Source organism: Amborella trichopoda, chromosome 6, assembly GCF_054954075.1.
Source record: "Amborella trichopoda isolate Santa Cruz 75 chromosome 6, AtrichopodaSantaCruz75HAP2 v2.0, whole genome shotgun sequence".
NCBI lineage: Eukaryota > Viridiplantae > Streptophyta > Magnoliopsida > Amborellales > Amborellaceae > Amborella > Amborella trichopoda.
The window spans coordinates 15,637,126-15,662,783 of NC_142341.1; the positions used below are offsets into that span (position 1 = coordinate 15,637,126).

Genomic DNA, 25,658 nt, shown 5'->3' on the forward strand with positions numbered 1-25,658 from the left:
AGAGGTAGCTGTGCCGTCAAGAAGTTTTGAGGCGCCACATGTTACTACTGGGGGCGGCCACTATGTCACCATCTCCACTTGCCTCTACTGGGGGCTGCCACATGCAGAGGTAGCTGTGTCACCATGTCCACTCGCTCGATTCACTGTAGCAAATCGCTGAGAACCAGTGTTTTCTCTTTTCTCTCTAGACAAGCCCGATATCCGGTATTGGATAGGAATTTCTCTTTAGACACGCTCGATTTCTGGTATTGGATAGGAATTTCTCTCTAGACATGCTTGATTTCCGGTATTGGATAGAAATCGACACGTGGTGTTCGATTTCCATGTCGACCCGAGCTATTCTGGGTCGACTCGCCAATTTTTAAATCCTTGGGTGCTACATATTTTTTATTTTTTATATTTTATATACTTGGAATGTAATTTAGGGATATTTCTATATATTCTATTTGCATAATAATTGTCATTCCCTTGCATAATTATCCTATGCTTTGGTCTCTTTAAGGGAAAAAATTTCATGATCTTGATTTTGTGAATTCATTTTTTGTTATTATATTATGCCATCTTTTTGTTGAAAATATCAAATATCATTGTAGACTCTCTTTCTAAAGCTAAAACATATTTATATATTTATGAAAATTAATCTTGTGCAAGAATTGCGTGAAGTAGTTTATTGCCTTACTCTTTTAGTTTTCTTGCATCACAACAGTACAAACATAAATTGTTCGAGAGAATTCTTTTTTGAAGTTACTACCCATAAAGAGTCGATAACGTACTGATTTGACTAGCAGACAACCCATTCTCAAACATAATTAAAATTTTACGTCAGTTTGCCTACATCTTTATAACTCTTAATTTTATGCAAAATTTGAAACTTCAAATGACATCTAGGCTAGTCAGGGCAGAACTATCAAAACTCGAAAAACTCAATGGGACTAATTATCCTATGTGGAAAAAAAAAAAAGGATAAATTCTCTTCTAAGAGAGGGTGGGCTATGTTCTACATATATAACCACCAATTTTAAAGCCTAATGCCAATAGTCAAGCTAGAAGGTGACTTGACAAATGGTTAGAAGATGGTAAAGGAGCTCGGACCATTACGTTTTTTTATGGAGGATGGCTTAATTAGAGTTTTTGAGGATCACACTACAGCTCGAAGTATGATGGATGCACTATCTGAAAAGTATGAGACCACTTCTAAGACCCATGTGCAATTATTATTAGGAAAATATAATTCATGTAGAATGAAGGAATTAGACACAAATGACCGAGCATGTCAACAAAATGACAGTGCTTGCAAAGGATCTTGTTGAGGTCAGGAATCCAATCTCTGATCGCATGCAAGTGTCCATTGTCCTTAACAATCTCCCTCCATCTTGAGAGCCTGTTGTAATTGTATTGAACCACTTTGGACAAGCGATAACTATGTTGAATCTTCTCATGCACCTCAGTATTGAATCTGAGAGATGAATAAGGAAGAAGTCAAATGAGCTCTATTATGCTCAAAGTTCATCTTCTCAATTTCCCAAAAAGCGCTATAATAATGAGAACAATAACAACAATAAGTTTAAGGGAAAAGGGAATAATTTTAAAACTCAGAAGAATATGGCTAAAAGGACATGTTTTTATTGTAAGGAAACTAGACACATCAAGTTTAATTGTCCTAAACTAAAAAATAAAAATAGGAACCAGAATAACAACAATGCTAGAAATAATAATAATAATCAAAATAAAATAAATGACTTGATATGCATAGTCCTAGAATCATTAGTTGCCGATCATGATCTGAAGAATCGATAGGTCGACTCAGCCTCCACTCTATATGTCTTGATGACCAATGATGGATTCACAAAATTGAAAGAGATCGCAACAGATAACCAGTGGATTTATATGAGAAATGATACATATTGTGAAACACTTGGTGTCGATACTTTTAAGCTGTGTCTACTTGGAGGAACAAATCTCCTACTAATTGATACTTTGTATGCGCCCAATAAATAGCACAATTTGATTCTTGTTCTCAGGCTAGACGACAAGGGTTATGAAATAAAGTTCAGATCTGGTTGGGTTACCATTGATAAACATTATTGAGCGTTGGTGTACGATAGTAAAGTTGACAATTTGTACCAATTGAACATCAATGAAAGTTCATCTTACTCTGGTTATATTGATATCTCTTTTGATGGGTATGTATGTGTGGATGATTCATATTTAGACACCTAAGATTAGGTTATATAAATAAAGATAAAATCAATCAAATGGTTAAAAGAGGTATGCTCCCCAATTCAGGAGAAATTGTGTTTAAAACATGCGAGCCATGTATTTTCGGTAAATTAACTAAGAAACATTTTTCTAAAGGAAAAAGTTTACTGAATTACTTAGTATCGCTCAATCTGATATATGTGGCCCATTAAATATAAAAACGCATAGAATGATGATGTATTTCATAACATTTGTAGATGATTATTATGATTATGGATAGCTATACTTAACTAGTAGAAAATCGGATGCATTAGAAACATTTAAAGAATATAGAGTTGAGGTAGAAAACCAACTAGGGAGACTAATTGTTAGAACTGATAGAGGAGGTGAATATTGCTCCGACTTATTTATCGAATTTGATAAGAAGCATGATATAATTTACTAAACCACCAAGCCATATACATCACAACAAAATGATGTAGTTGAAAAAATAAATAGAATTTTAATGGACATGGTTAGGTCAATGATGAACAATTTAGATTTATCACCTTATCTTTAGGGTGAGGCTCTAACTACTGCAATGTACATTATTAATTATGTTTCAACTATATCTATAGACTTAAGCCTATATAAATTATGGACAGATACAAAACCTGACTTTATTATCTTGAAAGTTTGGGGTGCTTGGGCAAATGTACTTATACCACCACAAAATAGAGAAAAATTACAAAATAAAACTATAAAATGTCATTTATAGGTTATTCAGAAAATTCTAAGGGCTATAGATTCTATAACTATGATATTAGATCCTTAACAGAGAGCCATGACGCTCATTTTTTAAAAAATATAGATAAAGAACATACTTTAAATAAGCATATTGACTTACACAAAATTGATAAAGATAAGGGTCTCGAAGACCCTATTTCTCAGTCTCTCTCTATAATTGGTGAGAATAATTCAATTGAACCTAGTATACCAAATAGACCTAAAAGAACTAGAGCCCCACCTACAAACTTTAGAAAATTTTATGTGTTTATGAATGAAGATGATTATTCTCCAATGAGTGATGATTCAATAAATGAACCTCAAAGCTACAGTGAAGCTACTAGCTCACATGAATTAGTTGAGTGGACTGAAGCCATAGATAATGAGCTTGATTCTATTAAGAGGAATCAAGTTTGTGAGTTGGTTGACATCCTTAAAAATAGAAAAGCTATTGATTGTAAATGGGTCATAAAGAAAAAACTTAATGCAATGGATCCAATTGTAAATATAAAGCTAGGTTGGTAGCTAAAAGATTTATCCAAAGGGAGGGTATAGATTATATATAGACTTATTCTCCTGTAGCAAAAATTTTATCTATTAAGGTCATCCTAGCATTAGTTGCATATTATGATCTATAATAAAACAACTTTCTTGAATGAAGAATTAAAAGAAGATATATACATGAAACAACTAGAAGGAAGACAAAATATACAAATTAAAGAAATCTTTACATGGTCTAAAACAATCTCTTAGGCAGTGTTATTTTACTTTTCATAATGCAATCACTGAAATTAGTTACGTAGCCAATATATTAAACTATTGTGTATATGTTTGGAATAATGGGAACAATTTTGTTATCTTATCATATATGTAGATGATATATTGCTAGCTGGTAATGATATTGGTATGCTTAACCATACCAAATCATGTCTAAGTTCCCAATTTGAGATGAAAGATATGGGAGACGCCTCTTATGTACTAGGCATAAAGATTACAAGAGATAAAAGTTCGAGACTTCTATGTTTATCTCAAAAAAATTATTTAAAAAGTATTTTAAAGAAATCTAAGATGAAAAATTGTATGTCCATAGATACACCCATTTGTAAAGCTTGAAATTGTCAAAGAAAATGTATCCATTAAATGATAGTGACAAAGCTGAAATGAAGAATTCAATATGCTCAAGTTGTAGGATGTATAAATTATGTCATGTTATATACAAGACCTGAATTGTGTTATGTATATGGTCGTGTGAGTAGATCTCAGAGTAATCATGGAATGACTCATTGGCAAACTATAAAAGGATACTAATGTATCTTTAGAAACTAAAAACTACAAATTGTGTTAGAGGTTATTGAGTACTCTGATGCAAACGTTGCAAGAGACCCAGATGATAGAAAATCAACCCAAAGACTTGTATTCCTCTTCGGAGGTGGATGTGTTTTTGGTTTAGCAAGAAACAAGGTTGTGTAGCTCAGTATACTATGGAAGCCGAGTATATTAATTGTAACATGGCTATAACTTATGTTTCCTGGATTAAATGCTTCATAAATGATTTGAACCTGGATATAGCCGACGGACCTGTTAAATTTTTTGTGTGATAATCAGGTTATCATTCCTATAGTTTCAAGGGTAAGTACATTGAAATTGATTATCATTATATTTATAATATTATTAGAAAGAATGAAATAACTGTAAGTTATTTGCCATAATTAGATATGATTGCAGACCTTTTAACAAATGGATTAAGTGCATAAATATTATCAAAGCATGTAGCTTTGATGAGATTTAAGAACATCTAAGTCAAGAACTCCCAAATGAGATTTTTTTTTTTTGTCATGGTTATGAGAGGAAAAGCTGCATAAACATGAAAAACCCCATGATATGATTTTGGATATTTTTTGTGTCATGAGATACATAACCACACTAGAATGAAAAACCTCATGACAAGGATATGCTCATAAATATTAAACCCACTAAGTGATATAAACTTTATGATATTTCAATGTATCTGGCTCTTATGACCAAGTGAGAGATGTTGATATGTGTGGGTGGCCATGGGGTCTCACATGTGCTATATTTTTCTCTCTTAATGTAATTAATATTTATCCTAAAATATTATGTATTTTTAGTGTTTATCACTAAAAAGATTTTTAAAGAGAAAATATTTTTTTTCAATGGATAGTAGTTAACTACCAATCTCCTAGGTAAAGATGATAATGTTCTAAAAATATTCCAGGAAGAAAAGCCGAACATTGGAGAACGGCCTACTCTCATCCCTTTATAACTTAAGACAGCCTCCTCCCATCCGTTTATAACTTAAGATTTCATGGTTATGAAGAAGCACACAGAGAAAAACTAAAGAGTTTTCAATAGTTCTGGAAAGCCATGTTCTTTGCGATTTAAAGTCCAACGATATTACCTTCAATACCCGGAATTTTTTAGGGTTATCTCTCCTCCATTAGAAAGTTCAACACAAGTTCTACTAAAGATAATTGATCTCATTGGATATAATCCACCCCTTTTTATTTCGCAAACTTTCTTAACATCCACCACATTTGGAGAAAAATAAAAAAGATTGTGTGCGCCAACAACTCAACAAGCTAATACTACGACCCAAACCCATTATTACTGAAGCGTTTGTCAACAACTGTACTGAAAGCAATACAAAAGAGAAATAAGAGGATTTACTCTGGGACCCGATTTCTATGCGGCCAAGCCCGTATATGTAGAAATGCAGGCCTCTTAATAAATCTATTTTTGAGAGGATTTTTGGATTTAATTTTTAAGGACAAGTAATCTCTAACATGAATATCATGAATATGGATAAATAAATAAATTTTAAAAATTAGAAATAATAATTCTAATAAGAAAACATTTGGACTGTTAGTTTCCATTTTTTTTGGATGAAACGAGTACTTGCATCCATCATAAAGATGAAGGGCTTTCTATGCTTTCCCTACAACATAAAACTTATATACTTCCCCTTATCCAACCGTCCATTCTGAATGGAGAGCTAAGATTGCTCCAATCACAATGTCACGTCTCTACACCATTTTATTTTTAATTTTTTCTATAAACTATTTTGATACCAAATTTTGGACGTCCAATTCTCTATTAAACTCTCACTGGCAAAAAATATAAAAAAGATATTTCTAATAAAATAAGATGACCAAAATACCCCTAAAAATTTCAAGGGGTATTTTGGTCATTATATTTTATCGAAAAATTATTTTTAGTATTTTTTATAAGTGCGCCTCAATGAGAAAATGGCACGTACCAAATTTCATATTCATATAATTTGTATAAAAAAAACTAAAAATAAAATACTTTGAGACGTCGGATCTAAGATCAAACAGTGAGTGGCTCTCTTGATCAAAATTGGACGGTTGGATGGTAAGGGTAGCATAGATCTTCTATGCTGTAGGGGAAGTATGGAAACCTTTTCCAAAGATGAATGCTTTATACTTTTTGGACCACATATGTAGTCATGCGATCCAGCCCGCATGAAACAACTTTCCTTTATGCTTCACAAACTAATTCACCTGTAATAGTGAAAACATGCCCCTTCCATTTCATACAACTTAAGTCATTAAGAACGCAAAATCTTCATTTTTTCAAAAAAATTAAAAAATAAAAAATCATCTATTAAATCAAAGCTTGAATTATGATGATGAAATCAAAGATTTCAGGCAAATATTAACCCCCCTTGGCTAACGAACTTAAATGGTAGCAAGACTGTTAATGCACATAAAAAGTTTCTCAAGCACAGTCCTCGATTATATCCAGCATCATCATCCTTTTCCCAATTAATTGGGGTCCTTGATTATATCTAGTATAGAGTCCATAATCATTGATGCCCATACGATACATCTACAATGGCCATGTATTGTGTTATAAATTTAAGAATTAATATCCACAAGATGCATGTACACTAAACTAATACATCAGTTCATGCCAAAGGGGCTTCATGACACTTAGGTAATCAGGTCTCTCAAAATATACACTCGAGCAACTGCAATGCAGGATAAGCAAAAACAAAATACACCCTCAATACACAGATAAACCATCGCACATCGCACTACTCAATATTCTCTCTCTACTCCGAAGTCACAATGATCTTCCCAGTAGCATGCCCATCCATGATCTTCGCCCATGCCTCCTCTGCCTTGGCCAGCGGAAACTTAGAGTCGATCACAGCCTTTATCTTCCCATCTCTCACCAAGCCCAACATATAATCCAAATTCTCACCCTTAGGCGCCAAAAACAAAGGCACCAGCTTCTTCTTGGAAAACGTCAGTTTCTTTGTAAAAGAAGTCAAGAAAGCCCTCAAACGGGGTGTCATATCGATCACCTTCCCATTCTCACTCAAGTTTGGCTCAAAAATAGACCATGGGATATTAGTAGCACAATGAATAACAACATCATATTTTCGGCCTGATGGGCTCTTCAGGGCAGCACCTTCAGGGGTTTTGTAATCAATCACCTCATCAGCCCCCAAGCTTTTAACCAGCTCTATGTTGCGGGCACCACATGTGGCGGTTACATGAATGTTGCCGAGCTTTGCTAATTGAACAGCGAAGTGCCCGACCCCACCTGAGGCAGCAGTTACCAACACATTTATCTCTTTATCAGTGCTACTCTTTTCAAGCTTAAGACCAGCAGCCTTAGTAAGTGCTTGTAGTGCTGTGAGGCCAGCCATGGGTAGGGCGGCGCCCTCTGAGGCTGACACCTCTGGTGGCCTCTCCACCATCAAGGTCTTACTCACCACTGCATATTCAGCAAGCCCACCTCCATTCTGCCTCACAGTAATCCCACAACTTGGGAATCAGATTTGATAAACAATGGGATGAGAGAGTAACTATAATCCAATTTTATCTATACTATTATCCAATGGGATTATGGAAAAACAACGGGCAATTAAGTCATCCCCATCTGGTGAATCATGGAAATGATATTCATCCTTAAATCCACTTATTGAATGAGATAGTGCTTTGATCTGCATGACCATAGAAACTTTTTGGTCATAAATGTCATCAATGTCCAATCAAAGGATGAAGGCAACGGGCAGTGAGTGGGACCCACCAGTGCATGATATGACCTGAGTGGGGGGTCCCACTCTCTTCAACACCGTTCACCCATTGATTAGATGTTGATGACTTACGACTAGCGTACTTTCTTTGTTTAATTGACATAGATGTTCCAATTAACTGCAGGTTTTCCATAGTCCATTGGATTATCGTAATATATCCACAAACATAGGAAATGCACAATAGATGCTGTATTTTTCAACAAAACATTACCCGAAAATGGTATACTATGCTTAAAGTGTCAATCCCAATGCTATACTTTAAACAGATTTTCCATAAGATAACCAAATATATTCAGAATAATAGAATAATAAGCAAAGCCAGCAATTTAATATGTTTGTAGCAAGGGAAAGTACAACACATACATCTTGAATAGCGCATAGTATATGCATACAAGGTATCCAGCATATGTTCCCCAGTTGGAAGTAGAAAAGAACTATAGTTTTGTGTGAGTATCCAACTTTGGAACTATGCTTCATCTTCATGGTCAATTTTGAGAACTGATGGTGGATGCTACGGATGCATATTACAAATCACACTACAGGATGTCAATGGTGATGTTTTCCTCAGTAATTGCTTCATAATGGATTTTACTATGTATTTAAAGCATGGCCATGCTGTGGAGGTCATGTTCACTCACCATGAAGTGTAGCATGCTCACTACTTTGTCGCCTACTTTGAAATTCTGGATTCTGGAACCAACTTCAACAACCTCACCAGCAACATCTGTAACTGTGGATAATTGCTTCAAACATTTAATACTAATACTCTTTCAGATTTAAATACATCAAATTCTGGAAATAGTTTAGACGAAGGAAATACATCTAAGAAGCTGTAATAATCATGAGAAAATGAAAAGAAGAGAAAAACATTATATCAGACTGAAAGGCATGGAGTACATTCAACTGCATGCCGACAGAAATATTGGTTTTAATCTAAAGCACTAGAAAGAGCCAAGTAATTCTACTTGGATGCTGGAATGTGCAATCAGTGTAGAGGATATACACGTGAGGATGACAAAGATAATAATTTATGTTATTGTGGAACATACAACTAATGAAACGTATACAACAAGACCATTTACTTTTGTAAAAGGTCACAATCATCATTGATCATTATATTTGAAATCGGGTGGCTGAAAATATGTCAGAGCAAATAAAAAATGAAAACATCGAGTCACACACTACACGAATCAATAACCTAAATGCATCAAAAGCCCTAATTTCTTCTGAAAATCATTAATTTGTTTTAAAATTGAGTTCTCAACAATCCAAAAAGCAGTCCATAATTTGGCCCATAATCCATGCTATTTTCGACTTCTATACATTGTATTGGATTTGTAATATGGAAATCATATTCAATACGATCATTTTCATTCAAGTTTGAAGAAATTTGACACAAATTTGAGAGAGAGCAGTTTGAAATGGTGGAAACCTAATCTGTGCTACCTTCATGCAAAAAACAATTTGTAGAAAACAAAATACGGTATGAAAATGAAATTTAGTTGATTTATATCAAATCTAAATCTCTGTAGAACAGAAAACCACCGAAATTTGATCCAAATCAACCAAAATCCCCATTGTTTTCTTTGATTTTCGTTGACTGTTAAAAAGTTCAGGAACTTTTCGATTTCTTGGATTTGGAAGGCAAATCGATGGGGAATCCTAGTTTAAATGAACAAATTAGCAGTAGAATACTATGTAGGTTTTAATTATCTACAAAATAGAACCAAATTTCAGGACATTTGATAACAAATTGAAGCTGGAATTAATACCCAAAAAAAGAAAGAAAGAAAATGTGTCATTGTTTATGCATATAAAGTCCAAAATAAAATTTATCGAATGTTGTGACATATTTTCATCTATTGGATTTCACATCCAATGGCCAAAAGTGATTATGAATTGCTTGTACCAAACATAAATGATCTCACAGCATACAATCCCTACAACTAAAATACCCAAGACAGATCAAATAGATACATGCTACTTATTTTTATATGAAAATCAAAATTGCAGCACCACATCATATACATAATCCATGGCCTGTGCTTTGCACTACATGGACACTAACATAACTGGACAGAGAGGCAGAAACATAAACACTGTTTACATAAAAACCAATAAACTTAATGTCAGAATTTTCAGTAAGTGTGTCTGTGAGTGCATGTCAGTTGAGAGGAAGGGAGGGAGTGGTTGGGGTGAGTGACGTTTATTTGATGTATCCTTAACTTATGTTTTAGTGAAATAGAGAAGTTAAGCTGTATACAAATATTCATGTCAATCAAGATAAAATGATCATACATCTAGGAATATGACTAATTTTATGATGCACACGCCACATTTCAGTATTTGGACATTAGTGAAGAAGCTGCAGAAACAACAAAGAAAGTGAGTTCCGTAGAAGTATCATCACATAAATAGAATCCATGCAAATATTTATGTCGCAATAGACACAGGTCGCTGGCTAAAACCCTGAATCACACGAGATGTCAGTTTGTTCAAAGATAGGATATGGGCACATGGGCAATAATAAAACTGAAAGAATATCAGCATATAAGCTCATGGGAATCCATTTATAAAATTAAAAAGATGTCTTATCAAGGATTTTCTTTGATGGAATTTCAATTATTGTGAGTACTTAAATACTCTCCGAGTCATTCTACTACAATGACATCAAATGTCATTGGCTTGCAAACAACGAGAAAAAGGTGCCCCATCTTAACCACCTGCTGGTTAAGCAGCCTTTCATTTCTTGTGCAGTTAGCATAGATGTTCAGTTTGCATAGAAGTCACAAATTTCACACAACAATGGAAGTTTCATAAGATTTGATGTGAGAATGTGGAGCTTGACATATTAAAGGCAGGACAATAGATTTCAGGATGTGAGGGCAGTAAATGGGGACTATGCCAACATCCGCTAATAGGGTGTTCGCATCATGTCATTGCATTTGATTGGGCTGCAGGGGCAGCAATAAGCAAAGTGCCAGCTTTATAATCTGCTAAAGGTATAGGGTTGCAACTCCAGCTTTTTCTGTTACAATTGGTTGATTCAGTTCACAGATTTGGTGAATAGCTGAAAAGTCATGAAAGCTTCATGTCATAATATAGTCTATGAACTATATATCATGTATGAATCTAACCTGGTCACACTGTGGATATACATGATAAGATCCTGGAGAATGCCATCAAATTGTTAATAAAGGTGTTGGAAGCTGAGGTGGATCTTATTTCCAACCCTAGTGGTGGGCAGGTGGAAAATGTGTTCACCAAGAGGTTGGATGAAAGAAAATTTGAGTAGTTCAGAAAATGGTTTAGCATGGTGAAGGTGGACATGAGGTTGAGTCATTTGTTTGATAGTTGACAAACTCTGCACTCCCTAACAACTTATCTTCACTTCATTCCTAGCTACAGAAAACCAAATCCATAGCATAAGTTACTTTCTCACTGGGGTTGGTCATCATCCACTTATAAAGTGACCCCTTAGCTTATGGGAAAATACGGAGTGGTGACCTGTTGTTGGTGGTATAAGACTGAGGTTCTAGTGATTCAATTTAAAATTTTTTCATTATAGTGAAATCATGATTCTTTAATACATAAATTTTTCATAAAAGAAAACAATAATACACAAATTCTAGCCACTAAGCTTGTCTTGTACAATTTGTTTTTTACAAATTGCAATTCTAATTGGTTCCTTTTCATGTCCCAAACTCGAAATACAACCATATACGATGCAATGCTCAAATACTCAAATACTTGTGTTTACAACACTACACAACATACATACTCAAATTTTTCGTAGCACTTAGGAATTACTTCATCACTTCATGTCTAATCTTCATCCTCATCGAAACCACAAGATTTCATATGCACAGTAGACTTGATCATGAGGAGTCAAATATAAATTCAACTTGCATGGTATGTGGCCAATAATTCAACATGGCATAAAATCATTGATTAGATTGACATAAGAACAAATATATTCCCCACAAGACATGCTCAGCTCCTTCATAGGACAAATCATCAAATAACTGTAAATTATAACAAATAAACATATAGGCAATCATTTAAGAAGCCATAGATCAAACCCTTTGTGCCTGGGTCACAAATCGGACTTTCTAAGGACTTAATTTTGTCCCATAGATGGTTTCAATAATCAAAGAGATCACTTCACTTTGGGAAGCTTATATTCACTTTTGTACCACTTTAATAGGGGTCAATTTGAGAGATATATGATGGGAATCAATTTCTAAAGTGAGTTGAGAGATATCCAATTCAAAGGGCTCAAACAATGAGCATACTACACACTATGGAGCACGAGAGAACAAAACTTTTTTCAAGAACAATGGTAATCACGTATCCTCATTTTATATTCTCAAATATGATAAAGAACTCACTAATCTGATATATAAAACTCACTAGGATGCTCAAATAAATCAGGGAGAGAAAATCCATAGAAATCAAGATGTAGATGAAGGAAATTCAATCTACACTACACATAGTGGACCATGGGAACAACATAAAATGATGATCAGGAACCCCATTCTTGTTTCTCAAATATGTAAAATATACTCACTGATATGATGCATACTCAAACTAAAATTCTCAAAAAATTCAGAAAGAAAAAGGCTATAGAAAACAAGCTATAGTTGAAGGATACTCAATCTTCTCAACAAATGATCAAGGTATGGACTATACTATTGAGTTTTAGGACATATATCAATGAAACTACGGTTTAAAAGATCCAAAATCTTCTGTAAAATGTAATTTACAGCAAACGTTTGATGAACAAAAGATGATATAATGGAAATCGAACTCAATAGAAGTGAATACCTTGATGGGGGGGTGATCTAACATGATCTTCAAGAGGAAACAAGCTCACCATGGGAAAAATCGAACTCAAATTTATGGATCTCCATGGCTTGTTCACGGAACTCAAGTTGGACTCTGTCTTTGTCTCTACGTTTGAAATTGATCTTCTTAAGTTAGGGCCAGTTGAACCTTTAAGTGATATTTATATTAAGTGATTAGATGTAAAGTGATATTAGCCCTTGGTGCTCCTTATCTATGACACATAAGAGGCCATAATCCTAGCCACTCATCCCCATCCAACCACCAAAATATAAGGAATTTGACACAATTATCACCCCTCAAAACCCTAGGTTCAGCCTTTTTACACTTTGGTCCTTAGTCCCATAGAAAAATACCACTTAAGTCCATTGTAGAGATTCCTCAAATGCCCATGGTTTTAATAAATCATTAGATCACTTTATGGACAAAGACATGTCCATTTTAGTAAAAAGTAAAACCCACATGTGTGAATAAATATCTTAGGGAAAATTACAAAAACCCCCCCAGGATATACTATTCACTCAACTTACCCCCACCCAAACTTTTCCTCACACTTTTTTCCCCTCAACAAGCTTTCCTCACAAAAACCCCCCCTAAGTAAAAAGTTGTAATGTTTTGGACATAAATGGCCTTACCGTACAATAAAAATTCAATTGGCGGTCCCAAGTTGCCTATTGCCGGAGAAAAGAAAAACAACGCCGGACCGCTTTGAAATGACTGCTGGATCGCAATAGTCACTACCGAAGCGAGATCAAACAATGCCGGAGCACACTGCCACCTCGTCAGAGCGATGTGCTCCAAAAGAGTATTGCCGGAGCGCAGAATGTATCGTCGGAGCAACGTACTAAACTGCCGGATTGAAGTGGCTTATTGCCAGAGGGGCTGATCTGACTGCCCGAGAGCTATGGCTCCAAAAGCTTGTCTGTCGGAGCGTGTTTCTGTAGTGCCGGAGCGCGTGAGAAAAGCTTCGGGTGCGTAGAGAAGGGGTATGAAGACAAAAGGGTATTTTGGACCCTTTTTTACTTTTTTTTAGGTTAAGGGGGTTTTGGCAAAGATAATTTGTTGAAGTGAAAAGTATGAGAGAGAAAAGTCAGAAGGGGGGGGGGTTTGTAATTTTCCTAATATCTTATGACGCACATCCATTGAGATTCAGACAACCTATTCTCTATACATACTTCACATCAATGGGACAAATCTACATAGTTTCTTCACACACACTGAAATATCGAATTCAAAATATTTCTCAAAATTTTTTGGCTTCACACATGCCAAAGCTGGACACATGTGAGAAATATAGCATGTGACAAAATGCCCATTTACAATATAACAAAATATAACACTAAATGAGAAAACATAACATAAAATAAACAAATGACACAATTGCAAAAGGGCCCCCACACATAGGGAATGATGTCATGCTGATGTCAGCCCTTAGGTGGTGTGTGGGGCTGCCACGTGGACTCCCTATGGCCACTTGGGGTCCACGTGGTCTCCCCATATGACGTCTATATTTGGAATTAAGTCCAAACAAATTTGAAAATGGCATTTTGTGTTTTAAAAATTCCCAAAAATTATCCAAATGATTTCTCATCATTATTATATCTCTTTACAACAAAGTAAAATAGATGGACCACAGGTAAATGAGATCACTAGGTCTAACACTAGTTATCAGAGTACTCCATTGGGCTCATCCTGAATGATGATCTACAATTGTTTAAAGCTAAATGGACCTATGTTCCACAGTCTATGGCAAAGACACATAATTGACCACATCAAAGTCACTCAGCCATAGCTTTCCATTATCGGCTTCTCAATGGATTACATGTGCACCCCTGTGGGACATACTATTACTCGAATACAGGGGTTCTCTTAAGGCACATGTGCACTGGCTTTCTAAGTCAGATTATACTATAGAAGAGTGGCTTCCTATACAACTATAAGTGCATATGCCATGGAGTGGTCTCGTGTCATAGTACGGACTTATGTCCCATAAGTCATGACCATTCCGTATAGGGTCGATACTTTGAAATTATGCGGGTTCTATTGTACTCATTTGGTTCTGATAGGCCTGGCCAACCATCACAACCATGAGGCATCTTAACCAATATAGCCTTGACTTGGTGGTGACCCTCACACCTCCCCAAGAGATTACTCTCTCAAAAAAAAAACGCACATTAGCTCATGTACTCGGGGTATATTGAATCTGGGCTCCAGTGCGCTAAGCACCCAGATTCAATCTCGTTCTCTCTCTTACTCCTACTAAGCGAAAGACTCTTAGCTATAAGGCCTTGAAAGGCCACACAAACAATACCTGTATCGTGGTGAGCCCTATCGAGCAGTCCCCAACCCCCCTTGAACCATGTAGGACACTATTAATAGTATGCACCTCTACTCTCATGCATAAATCTTTACATGGGCTTGTACACATACAATGAGGATTCAATAAGTGATCTTAATAATGCAAAAGGGGTACTTTTGTTGTGTCCACAAATATTAATTCTAGAGCGTTATGGTTATTCCTAAGTGAATACTACTAGTTCGATACCATTTTTGTGGTTACAAATTTCATATTTTGAGCTTAACTAGATTTAGAGAAACCATGAAAAATTCCCACATCCCATGAAATACTATAGGTTACATTAGAAAGGTGTGTGAACTGTCAAAATTACTTTAGCTGCCATTTTCTTTGTTCCATGGCTACGAAATGAGCTAGCACAATTTTTGTCATTGAAAAGGGTAGTTCTGATATATTCACAAAAAGACAAGGATAATTATGGTGTAAAACTCTAGGCAATTTATTAATATAAAAAACACCCTTTGTCATTTAGTAAGAATAACAACAATTTCCTTCCTTTAACAAAAATACCCTTTACGTAACTAAAGTAACGTTTACAGTTCACACCATTTCTAAATGTAACCTATAGGGTTTCATGGGGCATATATATATATAAATAAGAAAAATCTACAATTGACAACTCTTCAAATTACAAAGGTTAATGTTAAAGTGAGTTGTGAAAGGTGGATTTACTAACCATCTGGTTTCTTTTTTTCAATAAAATTACTTTTTGTGATGTCTTTCTTATCAAGGAAGGGTATTTGTGTATATATCACTAAAAGGCAAGGGGTATTTTTGTTATTTTTATAAGGGTAAAGTTGAAATTTTTACTAAAGGTCAATGATACTCTACAAATAAAGTTCCATGATACTAGCTTCCAAAATACCATTGTTCTTTTGTGAAAGTAATGACTCTTGAAACTAAATTTTTAAACAAAATGTAATGACTTTTGAAAAAATACACCCATCGTAACTCATTCTAAAATTAACATTTGCATTTTGAGGGGTTGTTAACTCTAGAAAAATCCCTTATAAAATCATTAAGGGAGTCAAAACATCAGAGCCTTTACTTTTTAATTTGTGTTTCACACAGGTACCTCCTTTGATATCTTGGGTCGATAATTCATGAAACTGGAGAGACTAAAGAAGATGTAGCTCATAGAATTAGAGCGGGGTAGGTGAAGTGGAGATGTACAATCGAAGATTTTTGTGATCGCTGCATACCGATGAAGTTGAAGGGCAGCTCCTAAAGGACAGCTATGAGACCAGCTTTGCTTCATGGGGCGGAATATTGGGCGGTTAAGAAAGAACATACCCATAAAATGAGTGTAGCTGAGATGAGGATGTTGAGATGAATGAGTGTCAAGACAAGAAGGAATCGAATTCAAAAGGAATACATTCAGGAAAATTTAGGTATGGCACCAATAGACGACAAGATGTGAGAAAGTAGACTTAAGTGAGCTAACCATGTACAATGCAGACCCAATACAACACCTCTTAGTAGGTGTGAGTCAGTTCAAGTGGAAGGCTAAAAAAGGGAAAGGGGTAGGCCCAAAAGAATATTGGTTAGAAGTAGTGAGGAAAAATATGAGGACTTATGGCCTCGCTAAAGGCATGCCCCTTAATAGAGTAGAATGACGGACCGGGATTCGTGTAGCCAACCCCAATTTTATGGGTCCTCAAACAATATTCTTAAAAATGCCCGGAGTGGTCCTATACAAGGTCAAGAACCCTTAACAATGTTAGTTTGAGAAGTGAGAAAATGCTATGAATATTGGCTGTCCATTTAAGAAAAGCGAAAATGGTACTCGGTTGATGCCTTAGGGGAATTTATTCGACACCAAAATTTGTTGATGTCCTCGGCATATCACCAAATGAACAATTTAGGGGGGGAAAAATATTTTGGGTTCTTGAAGATCCAGATCTAAATTGGATGGTCGACATTCACAAAAATTCTCTCTTAAAGAAAACCATTTTCTAATTTATTTTCTTTTGAGATTGTTCGATGGGTTAAAGAAGTGCATTTACAAAAATTTGGGGTCAGAGAAATCTCCCTAGATAGGTGTCTATGGGAGTGTGCAAGTAACCCCTACACACAGACATAATAGGTAAAACAATGATTATCATCATCATCATCCGAGCCTTATCCCAACTATATGACGTTGGCTACATGAATCTTATTCTGCTATTTCGCTCTATCAAGGGCCATACCTTCAGTCAGACTATAAGTCACCATATGTTTTCTTATTACTCGCTATCCTTACGGGCTTTCCCTTTGCCTTTTTAGAGCCTTCCACTTGAACCAAATCACACCTCCTAACCGGTGTTGTTCTATGGCAATGATGCACATGCCCAACCACCTAAGTTTACTTGTTTTCATTTTATTGCATATCGAAGCTACCCCTAAGTTATCTAGAATGTATTCATTCCAAGTTCTATCGTTCCTTATCTTGTCACTCATCCATCTCAATATCCTAATCGCAGCTAGGATCGTTATATGGATATATTGTTTCTCCTCCGCCCAACATTCCATCCCATAAAGCATACCTGGTCTTATAGTTGTTTTATAGAACTTCCCCTTCAATTTCATTGGTATGCAACAATCACAAAATAGACACAACGGTATGACACATACATATCCCTGCCAAATAGCCTTAACTAACACACAATACACATAAAACTAAAGATGCATGACTAGCACATATTAGTACGTGGAAGGCAGGTCTAAATAGACTTAGCCCTCCCATATACCTTATGAGGTGGTGAAAAATGGGTGGGTAAAGACTGTGAAAAAGCAACCCACATAATAGCATCACATCTCTTGGCCACAACCTTGCATGAGATGGTCCTAAAGGGGGATACAGACTTCTATCGTAGTTCCATTCATAGGGGTCAAATGTCATCCTGTAATTTCTTTTTAGTAGGCTTGTAGGAAGGTGTCAAAAGCACCAAGCGTGATATTTTTACTTGTGCGCACTCCCTCTATCTTTTCTCACTAATAATGTAACCTACAATGAGCTTCTTTACAGTTAATTTTCTATAACCTGAGAGAAAGAGGTTGATAGTTTTTCTTAGTTGGACCTTAAAGGAGCATCCCATTTCGTGTACATCACTCTGGTTGGATTCAAGAATTTGAATTGGATTAGAGGAGCTCACATATGGTAGTCCGAATTTCTAATCAGGCAGCTTCGAAAATATTTCTTTTATTTTCTAAATTTTGTAAAAGATTGATCTTAAGATGTCAGATTTTTTGAGGTAAAAGAACAGGATGTTCTTACAAGTAAAAAATTAGAAACATGTAAAACATATACTTATGTTAAAAATACATAATTTACAACACATTGATTCAAAAGGATCAGTCCTTGTGATCCACTCTAAGGCCGATGCTAATTGAAGAGTTTGGATGATTTTGTCCTATGGGAAGAGAATCTCAAATCTGTTCTTTTCATGTTACCAAGAATTTTCTGTGCCGTTTTACTGAGATTCATTTGAGGTACTTTGGTAACCTCTCTCTTCCTCAACACTTAAAATATATAGAGGAGCAAGATATTATTACTCTGTTTAAAATCTATAATTGAATTTCCACAAACGCATCCCTATTATCCATTGATTCCATTCTATCATTTTAGCATATATATCTCATTGAAGCTGAATGCAGTGACCAATGTAACATAAATTTGGATAAACAGTAAAACCAAATTGCAAATACCACCCTAGTTTTTGTTAAATGCTGTAACAGTCCTAAAAATCAAGCTAAGAAATCATACATTCAATATCGAAAATAATACCATGAAATACCACAGGGCATAAAGATTTGATCCCTCACCTGGAACAAATGGGAACTTGCCAGGCAAAAATGGTCGCAACATGCCTTCCTGAATTTTGCAATCAGCTGGATTGAGACTTGCTGCCTCCAACTTGAGTAAGACCTCATCGTTCTTTGGACTGGGGATTAGAATCTCTACATGCTGCAAGGAAAGATAGGGCGAAGTACAGTAACTTGGGATTTGATGATCTTTTTGGCAGTCACAAGCGTTGCAATTCAAAAAGTTAGCCACTTTGATTCCTGTAGCATAGGAATAAATATTTTGGCACATAAATCACCAATAAAGTTAGACTTGAAACCTTTACATGGAATAAGATTGAGTCTTTTGAAAATGGCCTGGGCCTTAACAGTTATATTGCCAAGCCCAGGGATGAGATCTCTAACTCCATTCCTACCAAAAACAGGAACCAAATCCCTTCTGACTTATAGAAAAAGACCTCGGGCTTAAATGGTTAGCGCTTAACGAATACGCTGCAGTTCAATTCCTACCAAGGTAAGGGCATCTCCCCACTGATTAACCCAAAAAAAAAAGAAAACAGAAAAAAAACGATCTTCAAATGCGAACATATCTGATGTAGTAAGAATATATGAATGAAAAGAACCACTTGAATAGGTTAGTGGACTCTGAAACGCCAGGAGACTAGTATTTGTTTGAGGTTCCATTCTGATTTATCATCTTGGTTTCTTTTCATTTGTTTACAACTAGTTGTTGGCCAGTGATTCGTGAAGCAGCAGTGATCGAAAAATCGGCTGAGTAGTTTGTACTCAGTCGTGTAACTCAGGTTCGGGCCCTTGTTGAGCCCGATTGTCCCGAGTTGGGTGTCTAACTCCGGGATATTAAAAAAAAATTAAAAAACATATTTGAAATTCTAAAAAAATAAAATATTTATTTTGGATATATTTTTTTATCATTTTTGACAAAGGTATTTTCTCCATAAATATTTATTTTATATTTTTCCACCTTTTTATAATTATTTTAAAAAAAAAACCCCAATCACAAGTATTTTTTAAAATCTAATTTTGTTATTACTTTTTTAAAGTGTTTTGTTTAATCTTACTTTACACATATATATATATATATATTTCTTATTTTTCAAAACCTTTTTTTGTTGCTACAGTACTCAGCATTAATGGCCACGACCGATTACTTGGCCCGAGTCATACTATGACACTTTCTAAAACTGCGTTTAACAATGAGGTAAGATGATCTCCGTCAATTACTAGAATCTGAGGCTGGACAACAACACAAATTAGCCAATGGAAAGAAGAGTAAATTGCCTGTATATAACAGCAAGATTGAAAAAATTGGCCGCCTGATCGCCTAGGCGGCATGCCTAACAATTTGGCTAGGCAAGAGGCGTTTAGGTAGGCTCAAGGTGCCTGCATTGGCTGGTCTGAGCACCTGCCTACTGCCTGCCACTCCCTTAAAAAGAAAAGAAAAAGGGTGATTAAAAAGCAAAAGAAAAACTTAAGCCCTATCTAAGGTCCTTCTCTCTCTCACACACACATGGGCCATGTACTCTTTCTATAGATTAAGAAGGAATCCAAGTGTTTGATGTCGGGCCTCTCTTTCTCTCTCACATACATAACCCACATGGACCTATATGCTCTCTGTATATGTAAAAAGACGAAAGAAAAAGATGACCGCCAAGTGTTCAATGCGAAACCTCTCTCTCCATACTAGAAGAAGAAAACGAAGAGTGCACTCCAATTGTTCAAAACCTCTCTCACAAAATCTGGTCCATATGCTCTACGTCTCTTACTCTGTATATAATATATAAAAAAATAATAATATTTAAGCATTTCATGGTACGCCTCACATGTGTGCCGCACATGCACACACATAGAACAAAAAAAAAAAAAAAAAAAGAAGGCCGTCCGGTTATCTGGGCACCTGCCTTGCCGGTCGGGCCTGGCTGCCTAGGTGGCCGCCTCCAACATTTTGAGCACTGTGTAACACATAAAGGCATATCAAAGCTACTTACTAGTTAACAGTAGGGTTAAATGAAGGGCAATTTTTGTTGTAAAAATCATAACAATTAAAAGGGAAAGCTCATGTGTACTCTTTACCTGTTAGCAGTAGTAACTTTCTAAAACGAAAATGACTAGTGGCTTTGAAATCACCAATAACTTGCAGTAAATTCTTGGAAACACACTAGACCTCATGTATAAGATATTTTGGAAATAGCAGCTCCAAACGCGTGATTGACTATTAACCAGTGTGACCGAGTCGAATCGAGTCCGTCTCAGCTGAATTTCTCGACCTCGACAGGCTGAGTTTAGCTGTACATATCTGCGAGGTGGTTAACCTGCTGAGCTACTTATATTTAAGCCTTAGGACTCGCATGAGTTACTCGGCTTGTGGTCGGGCCATTCCAAGCATGAGTTGAGTTTTCAAACCTCTCTAATAATCATACACACAATGGTCTGTTTGATTCCATGGAAATCGATATCAAGGAGATCCATCGTGGAGATCTATTTCCACATTTTAAGCTTTATTTTTTTGTGAAAATATCAATTCCACTAAAATAGGTAGACTTGACGTTCCGTGAGATCGAAAAAGAGCCATGTCAAAAAAGAGCCATGGCACCAAAAGCATGTGTTAAGTTATATTTTATAGAGTGGCTTAAGGTCTGCCCAAAAAATGCACCTCAAACCCAAGAGCCATAACAATTGTAATAATTTAATACATATGTATAATGAATAGTCTATGATGATAATTAATATATATTATAGCATATGTAATTAACATATTAATTATATGTAATAATAATATTCTATAGAACTATAGTCGTAATAGTTACATATAAGTAGTTTGTATATTACAATAGATATATAATATTGTAATATATATTTAATCTGTAATAAAAATACATATAATATTAAAAATATATAGTAGATTATCATAATATGAATTTATATATTATTATAAATAGAATTACCTACAAAGAGACCACTTATCTTCTGTACATGGAGGTTACAATCTTTCTCATTCATTATATGTCAAATTGGATGGCTTCGGGTGAGTCATGAAGTTTGATAATTTCCTTTTTGGAATTGTGTCTAAACAGTGACACTTTTAAAACCACCTATTTTGAAATTTACGGGACAAGAATGATCGCTCGATGTATAGAAGAGAAATGGTTTCTTTATAGATAATCCCTATTATAACACCATATGGTGTTATATTATAATATTATAATATATATTAATTAATATAAAAATATATATAATTAACACTAATTACATGTAATAATTATAGAATAATTATAATATTCATATATAGATATAGAAAGGAATTATATATAATGAGACCATTTAGCTTTGGTACAAGGAGGTCACAATTACGTACAACCATCTGATGTGAAATTTGGTTGCTCAGGTGTGTCACAGAGAAAAATTTTCTTTTGAACTTTGAGCTTGGTCAATGAAATAAATACAACCATCTAATTTTACATCAAATGATCAAGATTAATTATGACCACCTTGCACTAAAGGTAAATGGTCTCATCATATAATTTCCCATATAAAAATTATATTTTATGCTTAGAACGGGAATATCGACAAAGCTCTGCTTTGCGGTTTGCTCATTTCAATTAAGGCAACATATATTGTATAATTTATGGAAAATACATTTCCAGACAATCCAAAATGTGGACATGCATCTTTCAGGTCTCCTGCATAGATCTTATCAAATCAGCAAACACCTATACTCTAAAAGATGTGAATTCCAAGAGATACTAATCCCAACAGATGCATTGCCGAAGGTTATCCATTTCTGGTGAACCAAACAAGCCTCAGGCCACAAGGCCCCCAGCCTATAGGACACAGTGTAGTCCGGAGACGGCACATGAACGGGAAGAGACCGAGATTGAAGGTGAAGGAGACAATTTGAATAACAAAGAATTGCAGACACACTTTACCTTATATTTAACCAAATTTTGGATGAGACCTCCACATGCACAAAATTAAGAGTTCATCAAAACCCTACTTAGTCAGAAAAGAATCGATTAATTTGGTGCCCATCGTTCTCTTTGAATATGGACCGTCCAGCCTAATCTGTGATTTAGGCGGGCCTGCAATCCAATTAAAATACTTCATCCCTCAAAAGGAAATTTTTTTTTGAATCAACTCTGATATTGATAGTTTGTTGAACCTTCCCAAAAGTTTTAGGGAGATGCCATCTTTTTTTGTCATTCTTTTGCTATTTTTTATCTGCATAAAACTTATATATTTCCCCTATCCCACTTTCTATTTTCAAAGGACGGTTGAGCTGCATACAATCACAATGTCATGTCTCTACAATATTTTATTTTCAATTGCTTTTATACAAAATATTTTGACATCAAATTTTGGACTCCAGTCTTCTCTTAAATTATCACTTGTAAAAAATATAAAAAAAATATTTCCAATAAAATAAAATAACCAAAATACCCCTTGAAAATTTTAGGGGTATTTTGATCATTATATTTTATTGAAAAATTCTTTTTAGTAGTTTTTTAGGTGTACCCATTGAGAAGATGTCACGTATCAACTTTCATATTCATACAATTGTTAAAAAAAAAAAAAAAAAAAAAAAAAAAAAAAAAAAAAAAAAAAAAAAAAAAACTAAAAATAAAGTCCTCTAGGGTGTCGGATCTAAGATCAAACGACCAGTGACTCACTTGATCTAAATTGGACAACATGATGGGAGGAGCATATATCTTCTATGCTGTAGGGGACGTATAGAAACCTTTCCCTATATAAGATATATTCTTCCCCCCATCCAACCATTCAATTTAGATCAAGTGAGCTACTGACTGTTTGATCTAGATCTAATGCTTCAAAATATTTTATTTTTAGGTTTTTTAACAAATTGTATGAATATTAAATTTGGTACATGCTATCTTATCGATGGGATACACCTAAAAAAATATTAAAAATATTTTTTCAATAACATATAATGGCCAAAAATACCCCTTAAAGTTTTAAGGGGTATTTTGGTAATTTAATATTATTGAGAATATTATTTTTATATTTTTATAAGTGTGAGTTTAAGAGAGGTGTCGGGACCAAAATTTGGTATCAAAATATTTTGTAGAAAAGAAATTAAAAATAAAATATTTTAGAGACGTGACATTGTGATTGGAACCATATTAATCATCAATTCAAAATGGACGATTGGATAGGGGAAGTATATAAGTTTTATGCAGTAGGGGAAGCGGAAAAGAGCTTGCTAACCACGCTATTCTAAAAGGACACGGTTAGCATGCGGCCAAGTCCACAAATATAGAAATGCAATCCCGTTAATAAATTTATTTTTGAAATAAAATTCAATCCTGATTTTAGAAAATATATAATATTCAACATGGAGATCATGAATATGAAAAAATAAATAATTTTTAAAATTAAAACAATAATTATTTTAAAAAAACCTTTGAACCGTTAGTTTCAAACTATTTGCCTCCGTCTTTAAGATGGATGCTTTATACCTTTGGACCACGTATTGTATAAATGAGGTCCAGCTCTCATTAAACAATTGTGCCTTCTAAGAAAGACAATAATTTGTGCCCTTCCAAATGAGGATTAACATGTAGTGTACACCCACCCATTACAAGTGATATTAAACACTAAAAAGAAGACTAGCAGGTCCTCGGCAAAGATGACACACACAAATCGAAAAATGGTCCAAAATTTGATGGGTTTAAAACAGAAAGGTGCAAGGAACATAAAAAAATATATATTTATGGGAAAAGTTTATAAAGAACCGAGGCTCTAAACAATCAAATTTGAGCCTACTTCAAAAATTTCACTAGAAGAGGTTGTTTTGATGTCCAAATATCTTCAAATCGATTATCTCCACATCAAATGCATGGATATGAGAAAAAAATGGATTTCAAGTTTTGAAAATAGTGTATTTTGTAATATATTTTTAGACGGTCAATTTTCAAAATTTTCAAGTTTTCACAGACGTGTGGATCTATACTATTTTTAAAGCTTTAAACTTTATAAAAATATATTTTAAGGCTATCACAAAGATTTCCAATATTCAAACCACATTTCTTGACATTATTTGAAGGTAGGCTCTAATTTGATTGTTTAGAGACTAGGCCCTATACAAACAGCAGCCTATCTTTATATTTAAAAAAAAAAGAAGAAAAAAACAAAGAAAAACAAAAGAAAAAAAAAGGGGCAATCAAATGAAGAAAACAATAGATGAAGGAAATGACGATTTATCGAAAAAAAAAAACAAAAAGTGACTGAAACATGGAAAAGTGAAGCAGAGAACATCTGAGGATCCCCATATAACGTAAAACGCAAAATTGAATGTTCAAGAAAAAAAAACCCAATTAAAAGTAGAAAAATCAGGTAAAAAGAGAAAAAGATTTAGGGATTGATTCAGAGAAAAAGAAAACCATAAGAGAGAAAGAGACCTTCAACCCCTCAGAGCCTCCACCATAGCGGTCGTAGCGAAGTGCCTTCATAAGCTTGGCGGCCATGGCTACCGAAACGAGAGTAATGAACAGTGTAGCAGAAGAAAACGCTTTTAATTTGTAAATGAAGAGCCTTCTGAGCTGCTACTCACCTGTCAGTGCAACAGAGAGAGCTGATTCATTCAAC

At 34.9% G+C, this 25,658-nt stretch overlaps 1 protein-coding gene across 6 annotated transcripts; it reads right to left on the minus strand.

Annotated features, from left to right (window-relative positions):
• Positions 1 to 1,174: 1,174 nt before the first annotated feature.
• On the minus strand, positions 1,175 to 25,658 carry LOC18438257 (chloroplast envelope quinone oxidoreductase homolog). 6 transcript variants are annotated; one of them, XM_088870222.1, is made up of 4 exons: positions 25,472 to 25,621; positions 19,059 to 19,200; positions 8,692 to 8,783; positions 1,175 to 1,456 (listed from the first exon to the last, which is right to left on the minus strand). In XM_088870222.1, the coding sequence occupies exons 1-4, from the start codon at positions 25,535 to 25,537 to the stop codon at positions 1,445 to 1,447; spliced, it is 312 nt and encodes a 103-aa protein (XP_088726348.1). In that variant the 5' UTR covers positions 25,538 to 25,621; the 3' UTR covers positions 1,175 to 1,444. The 6 variants fall into 6 exon arrangements, with proteins under 6 accessions (XP_088726348.1, XP_088726346.1, XP_020525568.1 ...); XM_088870220.1 differs by lacking the exon at positions 1,175 to 1,456 and adding an exon at positions 6,832 to 7,759 and having other exon boundaries at positions 8,692 to 8,777; positions 25,472 to 25,658; XM_020669909.2 differs by lacking the exon at positions 1,175 to 1,456 and adding an exon at positions 6,832 to 7,759 and having other exon boundaries at positions 25,472 to 25,658.

What these genes read in the sequence shown, in the direction of transcription:
- LOC18438257 (XM_020669909.2), bottom strand. Translation starts at nt 25,537, where the DNA reads ATGGCCGCCAAGCTTATGAAGGCACTTCGCTACGACCGCTATGGTGGA. An exon ending in CAAGTTCCCATTTGTTCCAG is followed by an intron (nt 8,784 to 19,058) that starts GTGAGGGATCAA and finishes AATTATCCACAG; the next exon opens with TTACAGATGTTGCTGGTGAG. An exon ending in TGAGCATGCTACACTTCATG is followed by an intron (nt 7,760 to 8,691) that starts GTGAGTGAACAT and finishes ACTGTGAGGCAG; the next exon opens with AATGGAGGTGGGCTTGCTGA.